Genomic DNA, 21,945 nt, shown 5'->3' on the forward strand with positions numbered 1-21,945 from the left:
AAAGTGACATTTAATCATCATTGTTATCAAATGACCACACAAATGCAGGGGAGTTTTTACATTTTTATTCACTATCACACTAAGTGCTCCCATTTCAAGATCCATCTCATTGCCTTGCTCTTATAATGTAATGTCATTTGGAGTTAAGTAAAAAGAAGACAGTTTATGATCTACAAGGTGTGCACCAAAACTGTCGGCCTCCCCCCCCCCCCCCCAAAGAAAAAATAAAATAGAAATGAACAAAACACATGAAATATAAAGAGAATAAAGAGAAAACTGATGTCATGTGCAAGAGCCCCTCCGAAGCCAGAGTGCTAGTTGAGGTGGGTGTAGTGGTGCCTCAAACCGGCAAGGGTTCATATTATGCCAGCGTGAGATACTCCGATTACTTTCCAGCCAGGAGGGGCTGTTGACTCGGGTTTAGCGGTGTCCTCAGGTGCTCCTACAGTTTCAAATGTGGGGTCTCGGGTAGAATTAAGGGCAAGGATATGGCCTGGTGGCAAAATGGATTTTCAATACATGTCACCATTTCTGGGATTCTTGGCTGAAATTTAATGAGGTGCATCTTTATAAAAAAAAAAAAAAAAAAAAAAAGTCAGGGGGTCTGGTCTATGAGACAGGGGTTGGAAGAGGGAAGAGAGCAAGTAGAGTGGAGGGGAGAGAGTTGGCTGGATTAAAAAGATCCCTCCTTACGTGCTGAAAGAGTTTGAGGATGTTTTAGTGGGACACTGGCTGGGCTTTGGAGTACCAAGAGAACACTAATGCTTAGAATTTAACTGAGCGGAGAGGTTCTGCTACGGAGAAACATCAAGAGGTCCAGAATACATGCTCCCTTCCTTCAATGACCCCCGTTCCCACAGCCGACCAACAACTGGATACCTAACACACATACAATTAACCTTAAATCAGCTTACTGGGGCTATGTACACTCAGGCACAGGTTTACACAAACCACAGGCCTAAAAAAAAAAAAAAAAAAAAAAACTGATTGATCCAATAGATCTGACCTGGATCAACCCACCAATCCCCAATTCCCTCCTCAAACACCCACACCCCCTGTCTTCCCACCCTCCTGTGGATAGGATCATTGTGGAGCTCAGCGGATGGTGTATCTGACATAGGGCACTTCCACGTCTTCGTCTGACAGGTCATTACAGCACAGCTCAAACACCAGGGCTTTCACATGCTTGCCTAGCTTCTTTTTGGACACCTTGGTGACAATCTCCGTCATCCTACAGGACACAGAAGAACACAATTAGGACAATGAATGAAACACTCACATGTTATGCGTCTCAAGTGCATCTAGACAATATACTCACGGCAGGTCCAGTCTCTCTTTGAGTTTGGCAGCAGGCATGAAGAAAGAATAGAGCATGGACACTCCCTGAGAAAGCATGGTGATCTCCAACTTATGCTCATTCTGACAAAAACAAAAATAGGGTTGGTTAACTGTACGGCAGAAACCACATGGTGGCAAAGTGAAGAGGAGTTGATGAGAACGTACTTTAAAGTAGTCCAGGAACTGTCGGAGTGTCATCTCCTCTCCATTGGGCTGCAGCCCAGTGACCTCGAAGCGATCCCACAACGTCCAATCGATTTCATAGTACTGCAAAAACAGTGAAAGAGCGAGGGTTGATGCCAGTGATGATTCACGTCACAGAGAGACATCACAAACGGCACCCAGTTATTGCTGCTCTTTCTAAATGCATTAAAAAGCAAGGTAGAAGTCAAATAAAACAAAACCTTTATACATTTCTCCTCAGCACACACTGATACCAATCAGCATGAGAAGGCGAGTTGCAGTCACTTACACCCAGGCAGACACACTGCATCTGCCTGGTGTATCAGTATTAGCATGGCTGGATCATCATCGGAGACTAAAACATCTAATAACCAGGGTGTGTGTGTGTGTGTGTGTGTGTGTGTGTGTGTGTGTGTGTGTGTGTGTGTGTGTGTGTGTGTGTAGCACAACCGTAAGCATGATACATACACCAAATGACTCTGGGTTACCTTATTTGACAGAAACCTATGCACTGACCTGTTAATTCTGACATTTTCATAAACAAAAATGTATATTATTGCTTGAGTAAATAAAGCCCCAATTAACAAAACTGGTTTAAAAAAAAAAAAAAGTATTAATATTTAAGAGAGTCCAGTACAGCCCAACTCTGGTGATAAAACAGATTAGCCAAAAATTCCTCTATGCAGGAAAAAACCCTGATACCTACATTTCAGAGAGGACAATATGTAGATTATTGCAAAATACATTGCTACAGTGGGGACACATACATCCTCAAGATATCTGATCAGCCCAAAACAAGTAGTGATACACATGCAGCTGCCTACCTTGTGTGTGGGAGCAGCGATGGGCTCAGAGAAGGCAAAGAAAGGCAGGGCCAAGTTCATGAAGCCATTCTTGAAAGATTCCAGCTTCTTGTGTCCTTGGACAATCTTGATGAGCTCCAGGCACACCAGGCCCACCACCGCGGCCGTGGTCGTGGCGATGGCAGGAATGATCTTGCCAGCTATCAGTTTGCTCTGTATTGGGTGGTGATGAGCACCAGCGTAATGAGGAAATATAACAAAGTTGATTTTTGTTTCAAAAGAGATACATTTGCAGCAAAACAGTTCAAAGTTATTTCACCCAATGCCAAAAAAAACAAAAAAAAAAAACAACAAAAAAAGTGTGCGCCCACCTTGTGTCTGTCCGTGGGGGGAATGTCGTAGTTCTCTGCCCTCAGGTTGGATGATGCTACAATGAAGTCCATGTGGAAGTTGGTATCATCATCCTGTTAACACAGGGCGCACAGCCGTCACAAAAACAGGACTCGATTATTTTGCACTGAGGACCAAAAGTAAAGTTGAGGAGATTACAGAGAAATGTAGATGCAGGAGGAAAGATAGTGTACCTTCTCAAAGTCAATGGCGCACAGTTTGAACTGGGAAGTCTCAGGGGAAGGCAGCTGGGCCTTCAGCTCTTCCAGTCTGCAGTCATCTATGTACAAAGACAACAGTTGTACATGTGTCTCACAGTATCAACATATGAGCCATTACCAAACAAGAAAAACTTTAGCCGATGAGCTTTTAACTAATTGATTACTTTAAATGCTTTGTTGTTGATGCACAGATGTGCGCGTCTTACCAACAGAGGAATTGCTATTCTGCAGCTCCTGATCAGAGACATGGATTTTAACCCCTGCTACTCTTTGCTTAAATGCTTTAAAAGCAGGATAGAAGTCAAATAAAACATTTATACATTTCTCCTCAGCACACACTGATACCAATCAGCATGAGAAGGTGGGTTGCACTCACTTACACCCAGGCAGACACACTGCATCTGCCTGGTGTATCAGTATTAGCATGGCTGGATCATCATCGGAGACTAAAACATGATCGGCGGTGCGCATACAGTTACCTTATTTGACAGAAACTTATGCACTGACCTGTTATTTCTTTAAATATTTCATAAACAAAAATGTATATTACGCTTGAGTAAATAGAGCACTGGTTAAAAAAAATTATATTTAAGAGAGTCCGATACAGCCTGACTGGAGATAAAAATCAATATATAATCATTTACCAACAAGAAATCTTTAACTTCAAACTCCTTAGCCGATGATCTCTAAACTTAATTGATTACTTTAAATGCTTTGTTGTTCATGCACAGATGTGCGCGTCTTACCAACAGAGGAATTGCTATTCTGCAGCTCCTGATCAGAGACGTGGATTTTAACCCCTGAACGAGGGGTGAAGGGTGGCACCTTGACGTCCTGCAAGATCTTAATCACACCTGCACGATCAGTGCTGCCTTGCATGCCGTACGTGTGGGCAAACAGGTTGGCTCCTGCCATTACATAGTCCATGTGCAGCTCCTACAAGAGAGCACTCCTGTCATTGTCACGTTTTGAGACTGGATAGATGAGTTCAGAGCAGATATTGGTCTAGTACAAACAAAACAAACCCGTACTTACATTACTAGTGCTGAATTCTAGGGGGTGAGGACACCTCTTTGGGCCAGACCAGAAGGGGGCACCAGAGCTGGTGAGCTGAAACAGCCACAAATAATAAATTAATACTTAAAGATCCCTGAAATGCAGTGTGTGCCCTCGGTTTGTTTTCCTCGAGACCGGAGGGTGGGAGAGGGTTTCTGATTTTGTTCAAAAACAAAAAGATCCCTGAAATGCAAAACCTTATCAGCTGGGGTTGGAAATAATTGTTCCATAACAAGTCTTATTAATTATGACAATTGCATTAATTATATTGCAAGCCTTTAATTAGATAGCATTAATAGAGAAATGACTCTAGTGTTCAGTGTAGTCTCGCATTGCCAGACCTATCTCCACAGCACTGTGATGGGTCCGGCTACACCACACATACATTTTAGGATAGGAGAAAAACAAAAAATCACAATCATCTTGGGCAGCGACAAGCTCCAGACGCAGCAATGATGGCTCTGCAAAATAGTCTCGGGGAAGGACATTTTGGTTTTGGTGGAACATTTGCACCCAGCAAAAGAAAACGGCACATGCAAGAACTGAACACAACTTAATCAACATGTGATTACAGTTCACAACTGCTTAACAGCTGGGTTGAATAGTTAACATGTGTTATATGTGCAAACAAAATTGCAAATAACTTAAAATTGGAAAATAATAAGTAACAGGGGAAATGGCAATGTTTTGAGTCCATGTGAAAAAGGGGAAGCAAGCATTCCAAGTCAACTGTGATATTCATCATGCAGTGAGTTTAATATGTACCTGATCTGGGGGGAAGTTGTGCAGGAGCTGGCGGATGTTATTGCTGTATTGGCACTGCCAGTGGTTGCGTGCCCAGGCTACACAGTCAGCCCAGCTGTGGGGGCAGTCTGTGACAAGACTTTTGTAAACCGCCTCCAGCACCTCCACAGGCTGAGCTCCGGGGAGCTTCAGAGTACGCTCCATGAATTTAGGATCTCTGCAAGGACAAAATCATAAACCTCACACGATGGTTACAAACATGTGAAGAGCTGCCGCTTTTTGTTCATCTGTTACAAGGACCTTGCTGAGACCTTTTACGGATTGCTAAATAGTCTTGAGGCAAGCTTTTACAAGTACTGAAGCGTTCACCAAGAAATTCCACAAACACTTCACAGTATTACCAGCTCCCAACTATTAATGCAAAAAACTTAATTTTGCCAATCCAAACAACTTTCGTAAGTGATATCACATGGTCACTTTGGTATGACCGGGAAGGCAACTCACGAGAGGTACTGCATGGCGTTCTCTGGTGGTTGTTTGAATAGTCCCTCAAACTCATCGCGGGCCCACTGAACAGGAGATAGAGAGTAGATCAAATCATACACTCAATTCACTAAATCAGAAGTACAGTATGTGTGTAAAACTTAAAAACTGATCGAGGTAGTGTTATCTAGAGCTAGGCAATACAATTTAATTCTCCATTTAAAAATCACATTGTGACCAGGGGTGGGAATCACCAGAGGCCTCACGATACGATATCATCACGATACTTATGTCACAATACAATATTGTGATTTTAAAGATATTGCAATATTCTACAATATATTGCAACTTCTCACCTTTTTTCCCCACCCAACTTCAAATTTTTCCCAATTTCAAATTATGTCCCCAAAAGTAAACTTTGTCAACATCTGTTTTATCTAAAAAGATATATTTCTCTGTTCATCTCACTTCAATTTTATTGCTGCAAAATGGGATTGTCAAGCAGACAAACTGACCAACACACATAATAAAAGATCGATACTTGGCGTCTGTGTATCGATACAGTATTGCCACGGAAAATATTGCGATACTATGCTGTATCGATTTTTTCCCCCCCCACCCTTAATTGTGACACAATTCTCACGAGATATTGCGGTTCTCCTGTTTGAATTCTTGATTAAATACAATCTTACCAAAAGCTGTTACGGCAGGGCATATTCAATAATTCTATACACAATACATATTTTGTGTGCGCCTACTGACCTGCAGTGTGTGTTCAATGGCATTTGGGAAGTTCTTGAGGGTACAGATGGGGATGGACTTCTCAGGTGGGTCTTGGCTGGAGCTGTACGACTCTGTGAGGAAGGGGATCACAACCTGGACATTGCCTTTGGTACCCAGAGTACCAGACTCCAGTAAGGGTTTGCGGTAGTACACACACCTCCGATCCATGTACATACCTGCACAACGGGCACAAAACACAAGGCAGAAGACAGAGCTTAAATGAAGAGGGCAATGTATGATTTCAAGTGTCAAGATCCTAAATTTGATTTTCCATACAATTTTTTTTTTATAATTAAAATGTCTGTGTCCCTTACGTGCATCAACATTGTCCAGTGCATTTGTCACTCCATCAAGGCTTTCAAAGAAGTCGTCATCGTAGACCCTCTCGGTGTCAGGGCCCACCCTGTTCTGGTGACCGGTGATCCTGATGGAGGGGTTCATCTGCTTTACTGCGGCGGCAGCTGTGTCACTCTTCATTTTCTATTACCACAGACATACAAATGATATCAATTGTGACCTTTTCACTTTGATGAAATACAAACAGTATCGCAACTGACCAGCAGAAAACCGCTACAGTGGTCATAGTTGATTACTTGACTGATTTGTGGTCCACACAAAAATACTCTACTCTAATTTCTGTGCCTGATGTGTAGTCTTTTATAATGAAGGCCCTACCAATAAGGACATTCCAACAATAATTGCCTACGGCAGGTGTCTGGCAGTTGTGGTTTCCTCAAACCACAATTTATTTGCCAATATAGAGGACCTGACACACCAACCAGATAATCGGCCGTCGGACAGTCTGGCGACGTCAGTGACTCAAGTCTGTTCAGGGTGTTCCATGCCGTCGTCCGGAGGGGCCGTCAGCCTTCATTTTGGCCGACCTGACTTGCTGGGTCAGAGGGCGGGCAGTCGGACTCAATGACCAGTCTGACTGGTGGAGTGCTAGCCCTTGACTAGCGAATCAGTGCACTGTTAGCGTGACGAACAGCCTCTCAAAATCTGACGAAAATCTTTCAAACTGACCTTTGTTGATCTGAAATGGAGCGATTCAGCAACTGCATGGCCCATTTTTCGCTTAAAATGTTTTCAGAAACACGTTTCAGTGAACTCTTCGTAAAACAGGAGATTGTATTCTGAATGACAAAAAAAAAAAAATAATCCAGGAGCAGCCAGACCCACGTGATGCATTCGTCCAATCAGCTGCCGGTTTTCATTTTTTGGGCGACAATAAATTTTTTGGGCGACAATACAGATTAGCGTTGCCTGCTGAGTTTTTTGTTTCAACTTTCTGTCACTATTTTGGTAAGGAGTAATGTGGACGTGATTTATGTGTAATCAGGAGAAAATGTCAAGTCTAATGGACCCACAGCCCGCTGCTCTGAAGCCTGGCATCACCACACAGCCAGCGTATGGTAACGTCTTCTATAAGTTCACATGGATCTCCCAGACAACAAGCATGTTTAGTTAGTCTGTTTATCTCTGCCATTGTGGTTTTTCACATAGAACCGGTCTGGTTAAGGTTAACTTAACTGACGTTAGAAAGGTCCGCTAAAACAAGCTCCAAAGTTAGCTATCGGAGCTAACTTTTGGCTGTGACAGACAATGGCGAGAGAAACAGACTTTGCTTTTGGTTTGCGAGCTCCAGGTGAAGTCGGGAAAGCCGTTGCTGTAATGATACGGTAAAGCCAGAGGTTGACTGCGGCCAAGCAGTCGTGCACGGCAACAGAGATGAGGTGCTCTGTTTTTCTGTGCTGTTGCTCTCCAGCATTTAGCAGCAGACTAGAACACTTGTACGCGTATACTGTCCCTGTCAGGTCCAGGAGAATTACATCCCCGGGTATCTATGGTACTGTAGAAAAACGAGCAGTCACGTTTCCAGAATATTGGTATCGAATTGGTACCGAAGTACTGGGTCTCGTGACATCCCTAGTTCCAATACCAGAATAATTCCCATGTAAGTGGACAATGATGTAAGTGACCGAGACATCACAAACAGCACCCAGTTATTGCTGCTCTTTCTAAATGCATTAAAAGCAGGGTAGAAGTCAAATAAAACATTTATATATATTTCTCCTCAGCACACACTGATACCAATCAGCATGAGAAGGCGAGTTGCAGTCACTTACACCCAGGCAGACACACTGCATCTGCCTGGTGTATCAGTATTAGCATGGCTGGATCATCATCGGAGACTAAAACATCTAATAATCAGGGGGTGTGTGTCTAGCACGGCAGTAAGCATGATCGGCGGTCTGTTATTTCTGACAACTTCATAAACAAAAATGTACATTATGCTTGAGTAAATAAAGCCACAATTAACAAAACTGGTTGATTGTTAAGTGTCTAGTCAATCTGCTGCACTGCTCGGAAAAGTCAAATTCAAATCAATAAATGGCCAACTTGTGTTCACCATCTACTTAATATCTACCAACAGAAAGTTAAGCAAAGATGATACTGACCGTAACGTCTGAGGGTCTGAAGAGGAACTGTCTGTTGAGGTTGGACTTCTCTATGGTGTCCATGTCCGTCACAATGACCTCTCCCTCCCCGCCTGCCAGTCCAATCATGGCAAAGTTTTTCAACAGCTCGCAGCCAATGGCACCAGCTCCGACCTGGAATAATAAAAGCCTTTCAGTGAATAAAGCTCTCCAAGTCCATTGACACCATTTAATAACCACCATCCGTTTACAGTGCTCAGTAGAGAAATCCAAGTAGTATGTGTTTCCCCCCCTCATGCTGCTGCTGCATAAATTAGTGTACAGACAGAATTAAACAAAATAGTTTGTTTCTACTGAAGGTGCAAATCTTTTATGGGGCTAGACTAGACAGTCAGAACATTAATACAGTGGAAAACAATTATTTGCTAAATAAAGAAATAGTTGAGTAATGGCATCCTGAGCAGAGAATGATTTCACCTTTCTAGCCTGGTTGACACCAGACCCTTCTCAGTTGTACCGTCACCAATGGACGCCGCTCAAATGCCTCTGGGCGCAATGTTAACAAAAAGCTGCTTGCCGTCGCTGTGCTATCATCATCGTGTAAAGCCCGCCTCAAAGGTTGCGATTGGTGCCTCGATTTGGAAAAAATGGAAATGGGCTTGAATGGGCTACGTGTGCATGTTCGTTCACGTGGCCGTGAGAAAAAAAAAAAAAAAAGTATGCATTTCACATTATTGAGGAACGGTCTGTAATTGTTGGAGGTAATTCCTGCACGCAGTTCCCCCCCAGTATTTACAGTACAGCCCTTTTAAAAACTGGTCATCAACATACTGTGCATAAAATAGTTTAATTTCTATTTTTTAAGGCTAAATATTTTTTTTAAACTCCACTATAGTTTTGGGCTTTAGCTTGACAATATTTTTTTTGTTGGGATTTGATAAGAAAGAAAGAAAACTTAATATTAACCTCAATATGTGTAGTGCTCCTGCTCTACCAACTGTGCTAACCAGCCACTACACAGACAATACTTATGATTAATTCATTGCTGGTTCTTTTCATGCGATTTTTTAATAAAAAAAAGAATATCAGACTTCTCATTTAAATCTCCCTTAGCAACAGGATGCCAGAGAAGATGCTGGAAAGTTTTCCATTGGCCAACTCACCAGGAAGTAGCGCTGTTTGGCAAGCATATCCTGCAACTTGGTGCCAAACACTGCAATCTGCCCATCGTATCGACAGTTCCTCTGGGAGAAAGACAAAATAAAATAAAATAGTTTAACACCATCACGTGCATCCGTCCTCAGTATAAGTGTGTAATGTGCTCTGAACACCTACAGGGGCGCACTCTTCCTCTGTGAGCTCAACTCCTTCCTCTTCAGCCAGGCACTCCAGGGCATCAAAGTACAGCCACTGCATTATGGGCATAAATTTTCCAGTGCATGCCTGAAAGAACAAGCAAGTAAAACAATGTAAAGAAGCTTTCATGAAAGATTGATTAGGTTTGAACAAGTTAGTGCAGTACACGTCCAAACATGTCTAATCCGAGATAACTACCACCACTCCACAATCACACTTACACATTTCATTAACTTTTAGAAGCAATATACCAACAAGGACTTAAAAAAAAAAAAAAAAGTGATTTAAGAGACAAAAAACACCTTACTACAGCAGATACTCTAGGACTGAATCCACCTCAATTTGCACACAGTGTACGTCACTGACCTTCATCACTTCCTGTGCAGCCAGACCTCCAATAAAGGCATCGACAGGGGCCAGGTCACCAGCAGCAACAAATGACAGCTTTTTGATAAGAGCTTCATCCAACTGCTCGACTTTAGCTGACCCCGTCTGGGCAGAGTTCACCTCTTTGGCTAATGTCAATAGCTCATCACCATCAGTCTGGAATACACACAGCTCAGCATGTTACAAAATGCCAAAGAAAACTCACTGACTTCATTAATGTAATGTCAACTTTGCCATGCTGCACAACTATTTTTTTGGGGCATATAGGACAGCTGAAGACATGAAAAGGGAGAGAGGGGGAATGACATGCAGCAAAGGGCCGGAGGGCGGAGTTGAAGCCGCGGCCGCTGCGTTGAGGAGTAAACCTCCACATATGGGTGCCCGCTGCACCAGATGAGCCACCCAGGTGCTCGCTGCACAACTATGTGTAATCCTCCAGTGATTTCTTTGGGTTTTTGCAAGTAATGATAGAAGCTAAATTTAATTATTACAACTTTCCCAACAATACAACTCGTCTCCTTTGACTTAAATATATTAAATGCCATTATCAAAAAAAATGGTGCAAGTAGTTGGGTTTTATCCATAATCATTAAATTGAAAACTTCAAGCCACTGGTATTGTTTTATTATAATAAATAATGGTAAGATTTACCTGGCTCCAAGGTGCAGGAAGGTGGTTGTGTTTCTTCTGGAAGGCGTGGATAGCCTGGAAGCCCACATGCAGCTGTCCTGGACGCTCAAACTTGGCAAAGTCTGTCAGTATGAACTCTGGCTCACTCATGGAGGAAGAGATGGATTTCTGCACCGAAAGACAAACAAGATAGTGAGGTTGAACTCGTTAACACGAGATTTACAGTGGCAGTAATTAGGGAAAAAAGAACAAACTCCAAGTAATAGTCACACACCAAAAAAAGTCTATAATGGGAAGAAAAAAACTTTCTATAAATGTACTGCTATGCCACGGTGAAATAACTGAAAAATGGCAGACACTTACAAAAGAAATCTTCTTGGGCATCTTGACCTGGGAAACAATTCCTCCTCTTACGTAATCTGTAAAGCCAGATGTCTCACAGATGCTGAAGGTGTAGGGACCTGGACAAAGAATAAGTTACGTCAATTTGTAACCATTATAACCAAACTAACCAAAACTTGGCTTTTTCTCAAATACAAAACAGGTCTTACCCAGAACTTTAATTTCCACTGGCTGGCAGCCATTGAGCTCTGTCATACCCTGAACCTCTGTGAAGGTGACATAGTCTCCACTCTCAAAGCCATGACGAGCCTCATCCAGACATGTCACAACCCCTGGATTGTCCTGGAGAAACCAAGAGCGAACATTGTGTCAAAAATAAAATTGTTGTCTTGAAGCTCGTCCTTATTCCTAATAGCAGCAAGTGGTTGGAAAAGCATTCTTGGCCAGATGTTAGGACTAACCTTGGTGATCATGGAAATCATGGCACTCAGCGGCTGCTCTCCATTGGTGTCGTACACTGTCATCTCCTCACCAAAGTCACAGAAAAGTTGGCTACAATACACATGTGAACATAAGCATTAGAGATTGACACACTGGTTTACACTTCTTGTGAAAACAGTAAATAAACAAGGGTCAGAATCTTACCCAAACAGACCACGTGTGTCTGCCACAATTAGCTTGATTCCTTTGCTGTGGCAGAACTCTCCCACTTGCAGCTGCTCTTCCAGAGTGGAGTTAGTCAGCACTACCACCTAGGTTGCAAAAATAGACCTTTAAAAACACCAACTTTCCTTTACATTCTGACTGCTGAAATGAGTGGGGCACTAGCTTCTACCCAAGTTATACCTGGAACTTTGTCATGTAGTCTTCGGTGAGTTCTTCGGTGTAGGCATTCACAGGAACGTAGCTGTTGAGTTCAGCCAGACGGTGCTGACTCACCTCTGCTCTGTTCTTCCCCAGGTCCTCCTCCCGAAGGTAAAACTGATCACACAATAATATACATAGAAAGTAAGGAAATATTGATACTAAGTCAATCAAGCAATAAGTCCCTATTAAGGCAACAAGGAAAATAGAGGCCATGTCCACATTAAGACACATACGTTGTCAAAACGACTAACACTAAAAAGGTTATCAGAGCATTTTGGAAGGGTTTTACAGCCACACTTTAATACCAATACACACAAAGAAAAAGCTAAATCTTATCTATCTGCTCTTTCAGTCGGCTGACAAATTGGGGCACTCATTTAATTTAGTAAGAATGAGAGACAATTTAGTCACCCCACTTTCTCTCAGCACTTTAACAGGGGTTACAGCAAGAAAGCATTTGGGAGCCTGAAAAGCTGCCCTGGAAGAAAATGTGTACAATGTATTGAACAAAATATTGTATTGTAAAACTACTCTCGGAATTCAGGCATGGTGCCTGAGAACTTTTAGCCCCGAGTTTACACCTCTGCTCAATAACCTCTTATTAACCTCTATACAATGATTTATTTGGTGTTTCAATGTGTACTGACATTTAAAATAAGCAATCAGAGAAAGCTGAAGGTACGGATTGCTTCCTTACAATTCTGCTGAACCCCCAAACATGTCCGTGAAAGAATGTCAGTTTATTTTTCACATCTATTTTCAGATGGAAAAAAAAAAAAAAAAAAAAAAAAGCACAGACTTTGTGTGAAAGAAAGACCAAATTAGAGAGGAAGAGATGGGTTTTCAAAATGTTGCCAAAGTGTGGACATGGCCTGATATTCAGTGGTTGATTAAAGGACACTTCCTATAAAAGATGGATGACATGTCGAATAAGTGACAGAAATATGCAAAGGCTATTCCATTCAGCTTGAATGAGAAGGGAAACGGGGGCAAAGGCCAGTGGCCGAAATAGAAATGATGAGAGCACAAGGTTAAACTCAGACTGGGTCACAGATACAGCTTATATATGCAATCATACAATTATGTAAGGTGACAAAAAAAGATGTCTCTGCTGAGCCTCCAAACTGAAAACCTAAGCAGTCTACGGACACACTTATCTGCATGGCCTTTAATAGACAAATCAGAATTCAGGCTCACAGGCTGATAGACCTAAACAAATCTATCCACTGTAATGATGTCCTAAAACAGGCTTTAGCTCTAGTATGATTATGTCCCAGGGAGAGGCCACCCACGGACAGATCTGGGTCAGCCCATGGATAGCAAGGGTGGGGGTGCCTACAGAACTCTTTTTGGATGGCAACAATACTACACAGCGTGTGACTCATAACGGATAGAGTCACACTGCACTTTGGAATCGGGCTCAAAGATTATGGCACACCATGTGAATATCCAATAAAGTAAGACGGCTGAGTGAACCAAGGTTTGCCTGACTGAATAGAATTAAAAAAAAAAATTGCTGTACTATCGAAAAATGTGAATATACGTGGAAGCTTTCACACACCTGAGAGGAGAGGTCTCTCCATTCTGCAACTCCTTGGTCGTGCACAGTGACACTTCTAACTCCTCCCAGGATGATGTTCTTGGCAATCTCAACTCCAAGACCTCTCATACCAGAGATTAGGACGTTGGAGTTCTGCATGCGCTTCATTGCTTCATGGCCCAACACGTAACTACAGAAGGAGAGGAAGTATCATCAGCACAACTATGCATTGTTTAACAACTAGCCCAAAAATAAATACTTAAAGTTTGTCAGTTTTCCTTCATTAGGACACACATTCACAGAGATAAGACTTACAGTTGTCTGGAGTACAGGCCTTCATCAATCTCAGCATCATTGCCATTCTTAGCCATGCCCTGGGGAAACACAAAGGAAGGATTGCAATAAATGTGTGCAACAAGTTTTACCAGAGGTATATAGCGTATGTGTTAGTGCTTACGTTGGCAGGTGTGTGGGACAGATCAGTTCTGACAGAGTTAGAGGAGGAGCAGTGGGATCCCGTCTTCGTCTCTGTTCCTGACAAGCGACGCTTCTTGGACAGCGGCGAGCTGGACATCTGTGCATAAACACACACTGTTAAAGGCCGTCATATGAGGCATAACAAGCTGCCCCATGTTGCCAAATCTTTCAGTTTAGTTCAGTCTAAATCCTTTAAGTTTATATCAATTAATTTATAATTTTTTTTGTGTGTGTGTGTATATATATATATATATATATATATATATATATATATATATATATATATATATATATATATATATATATATATATATATCTTTTGACAGCTTCAATGATTAAATAAATCAAGCAGACAGAGGCAACCCAGTGTGCAAGTTTAACAATGGCTTAAAAATAATATTCAAAGAAGTGAAAAAATATATATAAATCAATACTACAGTTCCATTATTATGTGTATCCAAGATAAATGCTACCCAAACCCCTTTATGTTGAATAGAGGATTTCTAGTCTAGGGAGCAGCTGGGCTGGCTGCAGGCCAAACACAAATCTGCTAGAAAACGAACTAAGCCTGGGAAGAGACATGAATAGCAGCATTATCAGTTCTTTTCATGGTCAGGGACAGGACTGGCTTGTTTATGTACTTCTTTGTTCATTATACCAGTATTTAAGGACCACCAACATCGTTTCAACAAAAAAGCTGAATCATTAAAACTTCACTGCGGTAAAGTGAGCAACACCTCATGGTGGCCTGCAGGTGTGGACCCAAGGACCATACAATGCCGTTGGAACTACCCTTTGTATGAAGGTATAACAAAGGGCGTTAGCCAAAATAATCAAACATCCAAGAACATTGTGTTTAATGGAATAATTGGGTCAACCCAGTCACTTCGGGAAGTGAAAAAAGGCCGCAGTCTCTTGAACACATTCCCACCGCACGGCGAACACGATCAGCCACAATTTCCGCATCCAATGCAGCTAAACTTACCTGAGTCCTAAAAGTGAAACCTAACCGTTGATAAACCTCCCTACAACTTCAAATGATAAGGGGGTTGGGCCAAATAACAAATAACGTTACAACCAGCTAAAATAAAATTTAACCTTTCCATTTTACTCGCAGTCGGTCGCAGTTCGTCAAAAATTAAAATAAAAAGGCATCCGGAGTGATACAGCAAAGCACAAATATCAATTAACAACGCCAAGAGGAAACCGACGAAGTAGGTTGTGTGCCACTAGCTAATCAGGTAAGTGATTTGGCAAAGTGGACAAAGACGGAACATTAATAACTTAAGAGGCAAGAAAACACCAGCGTGCCAGCCTATCCATTAGCAGCTCGGCCTAGGCCTACATTTCCCCCAGTGCGGAACACAACTTTACAAGCTAGCAGCTGCGGCTATATGCAACCTACTCGCAAAAGACAGCAACGGGTTGATTTTGACAGCTAGCTACCATAGCTCATCCACTGATATGGATTAATATTTCAACACCCCAACAAAAAACATCATCCAACTTTAACGCTCAATGTAAGCAATGTTTGAGAACGATGGACTAGCCATTACAGTCGTGCTCCATTGATTTATATTTTCTTACCAATAATCCTTCTCGGTCCCTTCCCAATGCAAACCCGCTCCTCTCCCGCAGTATACAGATGTCAGTAATAACGATGGATGAAAATTCGACGATTTGTACAAAGAAAAGAAACGCGATGCGGGATAAGGATGGTCTGCGCTATATTGTCGAGTCACTATGTCGTTGTGCTGAGAGTCTCTTCTATGTAATTGCGTTGCTGGCTTTGCGACTGCAGACGGGAACAAAACCAAAATGGCAGATGGGGAGAAAGGGGCGGAGGAGCTGTGACGCATGGGCTAAAACATTCAACAGGAAAGGGTGGCTGTGAGCACGCTGCTCAGCCAAGCGCTCAATTCATTGGCTGCTAAACATGAGCCAACTTCATCCCGCCCCTGCAACCAGAAGAGGCATGCCATGTTACTGTACAATGAACTGCATGACCACCAGCAATCCATGCAAGACCTCTTCAATATATTCTAAAAACGCGCAGAGCATGTCCGACAAGTGCATGAAAGCATAGATCCAAGCACGGACTATTTTATATTTTCCAGTAAAGACCAGTCTATCGGTGATGAATGAAATCCAACAACAGCATCTTTGTTTCAGTGACAAGTTAGCGTGATAGTAGTCTTGTTGTGGAAACTAGACTGCATACACAAAACGTACACTTACGAAGTGCATCGCCAAAGTAAACTAACATCTTGGTAGTAACCAAATTGGATATATCCTCACTACAACGCCAACTGGTGTGACGTTATTGTGTTTTGAAGATATTATCCCTTTCCTATGTTCAGCAAAACACATGATGGGGCTACAATGATAAGAGACAGGTAACATTAGGTAGGCTACTTGCTAGCTATGGTGATGCTGAGCGTCTGGGCCCTCAGTCACATTGAGGTTAAGGGGGAGCATTCTTTGCAGAGGAGGAGTATTGGGGGAGGGGGTGCCTGGCAAATGACAAAGGCCCAGGAAAAGAGTGGGCCGCATATTCTCGGGTACACATGTCGAGGGGATCCCCATTCTCATCTTTTTGCTAAGAATTGATTATTTGTTTTTACTGTTGTCCACTCTTCTACCGGAGCTGAAACGTATGGATATCATTTATGTCACGTTAACAGACTTCCTAACTTGGCAAGCTAAGAGGAGACACTAGCTAGTCAATATTACGTTCACGTTACTATAGTAACATCGATTGTCGTCCTATATTAACGTTAACCAAAATACTTATTGAGATTACATATTGCCAGTAGTTTCTAGCAAACGTTGCGTGATGCAAGTTGGCTAGTGTCTACCTTTTAACATCGCGTCCATCTAATGTTTGTAGCAAACTAACGTTAGCTTCCCAGCTACAGTTAACGTTAATCGCCGCAGACCATTAATTAGCAGCATTCTCGCGCACATCAAACGTGCAAATTCCAATTAAGAGATAACGGTTACGTACCAGTGGCTTCTTAGCTATGGTTAGCCGAGGCGCACAGCTGAAATGGTTCAGCTAGCCGACAGCAACTAATGTTAACGACTACCAACGCAGATCAAACGACTGCGTAGTTGTTAGCTTGTGTGTAGCTAGCTTTTAAGCTATCTAGCCATCCAACGACTTTTTCCTACTTGTCCCGATATAGCTAACTAGCTAACGTTAGCCAACTAGCTGGGGCTAACACTACCAAGACGAGAGCTTACACAAGTGTGCAGAACTTACCACATCCGATATTACTCGGCCTGATCTGTAGTATTAAAATCGGCTTGTATTTAAGCAAGAAAACTAACAAACAATGTGATGATTCAACACTGCCGCTGATTGAAAACTGAAAAGTGTGTCAGGGTGGCGGGCTCTGTGTGAGTTTTTCCGCTGGACGGCTGCCCCGGCTGTTCCAGAACCGTTTCCCCTCACTCTATTTCAGTTGAAAGCAAAGCAAAGCAGCAACATGTGCACGTTACAGGCCACAACCATTATTCCCGTCCAGGGGTATCATTAAAAAGTAAATCTAATTGATTTATCACAAGTGCATCTTATTGTTCTTCTTTAATGTTCAACCACATTATATACAAGGTAAAGTGTATTACATTCTACACCGCTACATAGTGTAATAGTATGTATTAACCGTTAATGAATATTTTCTTCCCCCTGTGCCTTTACGGGCATAGACTAATCCTAAATTCACGCTGGGCCAGATGGGACTTGTAGGCATGGCGGTTAACGGTTCTTTCAACACTAGCCATAAAAAAAGCATAGTTGTAATTCTATACATTAGGCTATATATGGCCCTGTGTATTCTATATATTGCAACTAGTTTTTAAAGTGTTATCATTTTAGGTCCAACTAGCCTACTTTTAACCAATAAAACAACTCGAGATCTTGCTTCTTTTTTTTTCTTTTTTTATTGAAAGACTTGCAAACAGAGCACAGTTTACATAGGGGCAGAAAATAGTGGATGTCTAGACTTGTTCAGGAGAAAAGCACATAACCTGGTATTACATAGATCCAAAAGCAGAGTGAACTTCAGAAATACTTTTTTACATGATAAAAAGGAGCCAATATAGACAGTAGGCCTACTGTCCAATAAACAGTATCAAATGAATGTGTCAACAAAACTGGAGAAAAATGAAAACATACCTTTTGGGCAAAAGTTCTGGAGAAGTTTGAAAAAAAGAAGAGGAAATGTGTATGTGTGTGTGTGTGTGTGTGTGTGTGTGTGTGTGTGTGTGTGTGTTATTGCAAAGCCTTTACGCAACATTTTGCATCTTAAGATGTTTCCCCAGCTCTCCAAAAGGTGTGGAGCAACTCACAAGACTTTGAGTGACAGTTCACATGTAAATACACACATATAATAAAACAAATCTCAATCTCCAGCAGCAAATGGAAATACTTGATCAGTTCAGTTTCACAAACATCTGTACAACTGTGTGACTGCAAGTTCATAATTTTGCAGCCTTACTGTAGAATGAATAGCTACATAAATAAAAAGGAACAAAAAATAATGAAATGGGATGAGCTGACTCAGTCATGTCAGCTTGGATATGAGGAAGTGTACAACATGGGAGTAACCCAGTTCTTTGTTTTTATTTACAGTTCATAGGGAATAATGCAAAATCATAACACTTCCTGTTAACTCTCACTATTAGCTGAGCATTTTCATCAAGCTTTTCTGACTTGTGTAGATTTATAATTTGCAAACTGCGCTGAGTGCTTGGATTCCAGTATGAAGAGGTTGTACGGTGAGCAGTCATGCACACAATCTGGATTTGAGATGTAAACAAACCTTTGAGATCTTTCTCTTTGCAGCTTACAGAGAGATCCAGTACACTACTCCCCCTATACTCTAGTCATAAGAGTATTTGAATGTCATAAGGAGTTTTCTCTCAAACCATTATGAACACCGAGCCTAACCAAACAACATTATATGATTCCTTTTCTTCTAGGGAGTAAATGGATGATACTTCTGGGTCTTTAAACCTTCAAATGTATACTATAAATTCAATGTTACAGGTGTTGTTGCATCATGGACACCTGCTTCATAACCCCCTGCCCATCCCAGCTCTGGGGGACTGGCTGGTACGAGCAGCATCACTCTGTCCATCCATGTCTTCCTGCTCTCCTGTAGCCTGGGGTGAGGATTGTGTGGGTGGGGATGGTGGGGGATAGGAGGGAGGAGGGATAGTAAGGCGAGGGAGAGATGGCAGCACAGGCCTGGGAGAAGTTGGAAGAGGTGGAGGAGTGGCTGAGGTTGCAGTCGTGGAGTGTTGTGAGGAGCGTGCACGGGAGGTGGCTGGCGAGGCGTGTGTGCTCCTGGCACGTGGTGGTTCAGTGGGGCAGTCACTGATTTGCTCTAGCAGCGAGGGCATGTCTCCCTCAATCTTCTCCAGCACGGCAGCCATTTGCTTTTCTATCTGCTCGATCACACTGTCCATTTGCCAGTCGCTTGTAGTGCTGCTCCCACCTCCTCCATGTGGTAGCCCAGTCCCGTACATCCCTATCCCTGCTCCACTCGTATACAGGGAACTGTATGGACTTCCATAGCTTCCTGCCATCCCCATCCCTACAGTCCCAACTTCTGGGCTGTATGGTGTGGCGTGACGGCCCAAACTAGCAGAGCTGCCTACTGCATAACAACCCTGTCCTGTCACAGGACCTGGCCTCGCTATGTTAAACTCAGCGCTGTATCTGTCTGTTAACCTGGCATCCCCTTCCCTTCTACCCACGGGGCTAGCATCACCCCTTAATCTAACTCCTAGTCCTACATCTGCCCCAGTTCCAGGCACCATTGCTGGAGTGACTGCCACTGACCTCTCTGCCACTGCATCAGGTACTTGTGTCTGACACCAGCTTCCGTCAGTCTCATCCTTTTGCTCCCTCTGCGTGGCTGGCTTCTTCTCTGGTGAGGCTGTTCCAGCAACAGATGCTGTGTGTAGAGGGCCATGGAGCGTTGCAGCCATCTTACGTTTGCTGCTGGGATCAGGGGAGGCGGATGTGTGTTTTTTGTCAAGGTTAGTGCCTAAAGAACCGTCCAACAGGCTGGAGGGGTCGGGCGTCATCACAGGAGTCGGTTTGGATTCTGGAACAACTTTATTTTGACCCAAATTGGCAGCTATTTTCCTGGTTCCATCACCTACTGCTTTCTTTGCACCAACCTTATCAGGCTCCTCCTGTGTGAGTTTCGGGGCTGCATTTGATTGGCTTTTCTGACAGAGAGGCTCCTGAATATCTGATGGGGATGTTCCTACTGAAGGGCCTATGCTCATCTTTACCTCATCCTGTTTTTCTCCGACCTTACTCCTCCCCTCATCCTGGTCCATACCTACCGGTGTATTTTCAACAGTAACTTCTAAAGACACACTACTTGACGTCAACCCTCCATCACTTGTCCCTTTGTCTCCCTCATCACTTGTTCCCTGTGACACACACCCTTTACTGTCTCCTGCCTCCTCACTGCCCTGAGCCTCGGCTGAACTTTCAGCCAGTGTCTCTGAATTCTTCAATCGTTGCATGAAGGTGGTGACACGGATCGCTTTCTGAAAAACAGACAGAGGCAAAGAAAAAAGGAGAGGATAGCCGTGTGAAGAGAATTAGATTTACAGTATGTTGCTTTTTCATTAACACCCATATTGGCTTGTTTTCCTGAAAGAAAAGAGCAAAACTTTGATACTATAGTTGGTTATTGCAAAGCATAAAAAAGAAGCTTCGAAGACAAGCATTTGACAAAAAGCCTGTCATGGCACCATGATTTAGCATCATTATACTAAGAGCTGAGATGTGATTAGTGTGAAGGGACAGTGCAGTAAGACTGGTGCCAGTTGTTTACTTCCAGGAGGCTATGACATATTATACCCTGGTTTAAATCAATCTCAAGACTCACTCTCTCCAAGCCACTCCTTGAAAGCTTGTTGTCGGAAAAAGGTTAGCCAACAGATAAGTGTAAATCTCCTTCTCCTTCACTCTTACACCCATCTGACTCCATTCAAACTACAAACACTTAAGGAGTAAGGGAAAATGTGTGAGCTTAGCAGTTGTTTCTAAACCAGGGAATTGATTCTCTGGAAGTGAAAAGCCATTTGGACACAGAAATGTCACTGAATGCAAGATGGCTCAACTGAGTAGCTTCTGTACAGCTTTAAGTATGACTTGAATGTAACACTGAGGTACAGTATGGGGCAATGAGCCAGGATTCACGTAAGAGGAATGACAGAGGGCCTTATAGTTCAAATCTCTGCGGTTCAACAGTCCACAGTGGCCTATATCCCTTATATCCTTTCCATTTCTTCCTCTCCTTATCTACACAAAACTACATAAGCAATGAGCAAACCATCTTCCCTGTTGCTGATCATTATTGTGTTTTTACCAATATGGTTTCATAGACTAGTGCAGATGAGGAATAAGAAAGGAGCAGAGCGGGCCACTTTGAACATCTGTTTCTTAATCCAATGAAGAAAAGTGGGGCAGAGTGGATGGATCTCTTCTGGGACAGGACATGAGTGACAGTGGGCAGGAACAGAGCTTATGATGAGAGTTTCACCAGCCCAAACATGGTCAATACATCTCAAGGCTGAGGTTTAAGTGTTTTGCTGATTGGTGATTATTATACAGACACTTTTACCAATAGAAGCCTCTTTTTAAATCAAGAGGATGTTCAGCCATTAGAAAGATGTTTTGTTATTGAATCATGCCAGACTGAAGGTGAGTTTCTGCCCATGCTCTGTCCTTCCACTCTCCCTCATAATGAACTACAATACCTTCAACTCCTGGGAATCACATGGGAAAAGAGAGAAGAGGGTTATGACTGTTACTTATGCCGTTAGGTCAGCACTGCCATCTTGACTTCCTCCTTCTTGGTCTTCAGCAT

General features: G+C 42.7%; 2 protein-coding genes and 3 non-coding genes across 9 annotated transcripts in view; all 5 read right to left on the minus strand.

The window, feature by feature from the left end:
* Positions 1 to 49: 49 nt before the first annotated feature.
* On the minus strand, positions 50 to 17,502 carry uba1 (ubiquitin-like modifier activating enzyme 1). Of its 2 annotated transcripts, none has more exons than XM_028582267.1 (26): positions 17,307 to 17,502; positions 14,022 to 14,138; positions 13,880 to 13,938; positions 13,586 to 13,754; positions 12,004 to 12,138; positions 11,803 to 11,909; positions 11,619 to 11,709; positions 11,367 to 11,499; positions 11,179 to 11,276; positions 10,837 to 10,983; positions 10,165 to 10,341; positions 9,778 to 9,885; positions 9,606 to 9,686; positions 8,464 to 8,616; positions 6,316 to 6,481; positions 5,981 to 6,177; positions 5,240 to 5,304; positions 4,757 to 4,952; positions 3,971 to 4,045; positions 3,682 to 3,871; positions 2,909 to 2,994; positions 2,696 to 2,788; positions 2,346 to 2,537; positions 1,504 to 1,605; positions 1,319 to 1,419; positions 50 to 1,231 (listed from the first exon to the last, which is right to left on the minus strand). In XM_028582267.1, exons 2-26 carry the CDS (start codon positions 14,136 to 14,138, stop codon positions 1,096 to 1,098), a joined length of 3,174 nt encoding a protein of 1,057 aa, XP_028438068.1. In that variant the 5' UTR covers positions 17,307 to 17,502; the 3' UTR covers positions 50 to 1,095. The 2 variants fall into 2 exon arrangements, with proteins under 2 accessions (XP_028438068.1, XP_028438069.1); XM_028582268.1 differs by lacking the exon at positions 17,307 to 17,502 and adding an exon at positions 15,629 to 15,887.
* LOC114559479 (small nucleolar RNA U6-53/MBII-28) lies at positions 1,754 to 1,875 on the minus strand. The gene has a single exon (XR_003693104.1). It is a non-coding gene; the product is annotated as a small nucleolar RNA U6-53/MBII-28 (small nucleolar RNA).
* Positions 3,259 to 3,380, minus strand: LOC114559478 (small nucleolar RNA U6-53/MBII-28). Its single transcript, XR_003693103.1, has one exon. It is a non-coding gene; the product is annotated as a small nucleolar RNA U6-53/MBII-28 (small nucleolar RNA).
* LOC114559480 (small nucleolar RNA U6-53/MBII-28) lies at positions 8,074 to 8,195 on the minus strand. Its single transcript, XR_003693105.1, has one exon. It is a non-coding gene; the product is annotated as a small nucleolar RNA U6-53/MBII-28 (small nucleolar RNA).
* A 1,103-nt stretch (positions 17,503 to 18,605) lies between the features above and the next one.
* Positions 18,606 to 21,945, minus strand: part of camkvl (CaM kinase-like vesicle-associated, like) — a 35,111-nt gene continuing 31,771 nt past the window's right edge. For all 4 annotated transcript variants that reach the window (XM_028582278.1, XM_028582275.1, XM_028582277.1 and 1 more), the window contains one exon: positions 18,606 to 20,617. In XM_028582278.1, coding sequence (XP_028438079.1) covers positions 19,121 to 20,617 — 1,497 coding nt within the window. In that variant the 3' untranslated portion in view covers positions 18,606 to 19,120. The remainder of the gene's footprint in view (positions 20,618 to 21,945) is intronic.

The sequence above is a fragment of the Perca flavescens genome, chromosome 7, assembly GCF_004354835.1.
Source record: "Perca flavescens isolate YP-PL-M2 chromosome 7, PFLA_1.0, whole genome shotgun sequence".
NCBI lineage: Eukaryota > Metazoa > Chordata > Actinopteri > Perciformes > Percidae > Perca > Perca flavescens.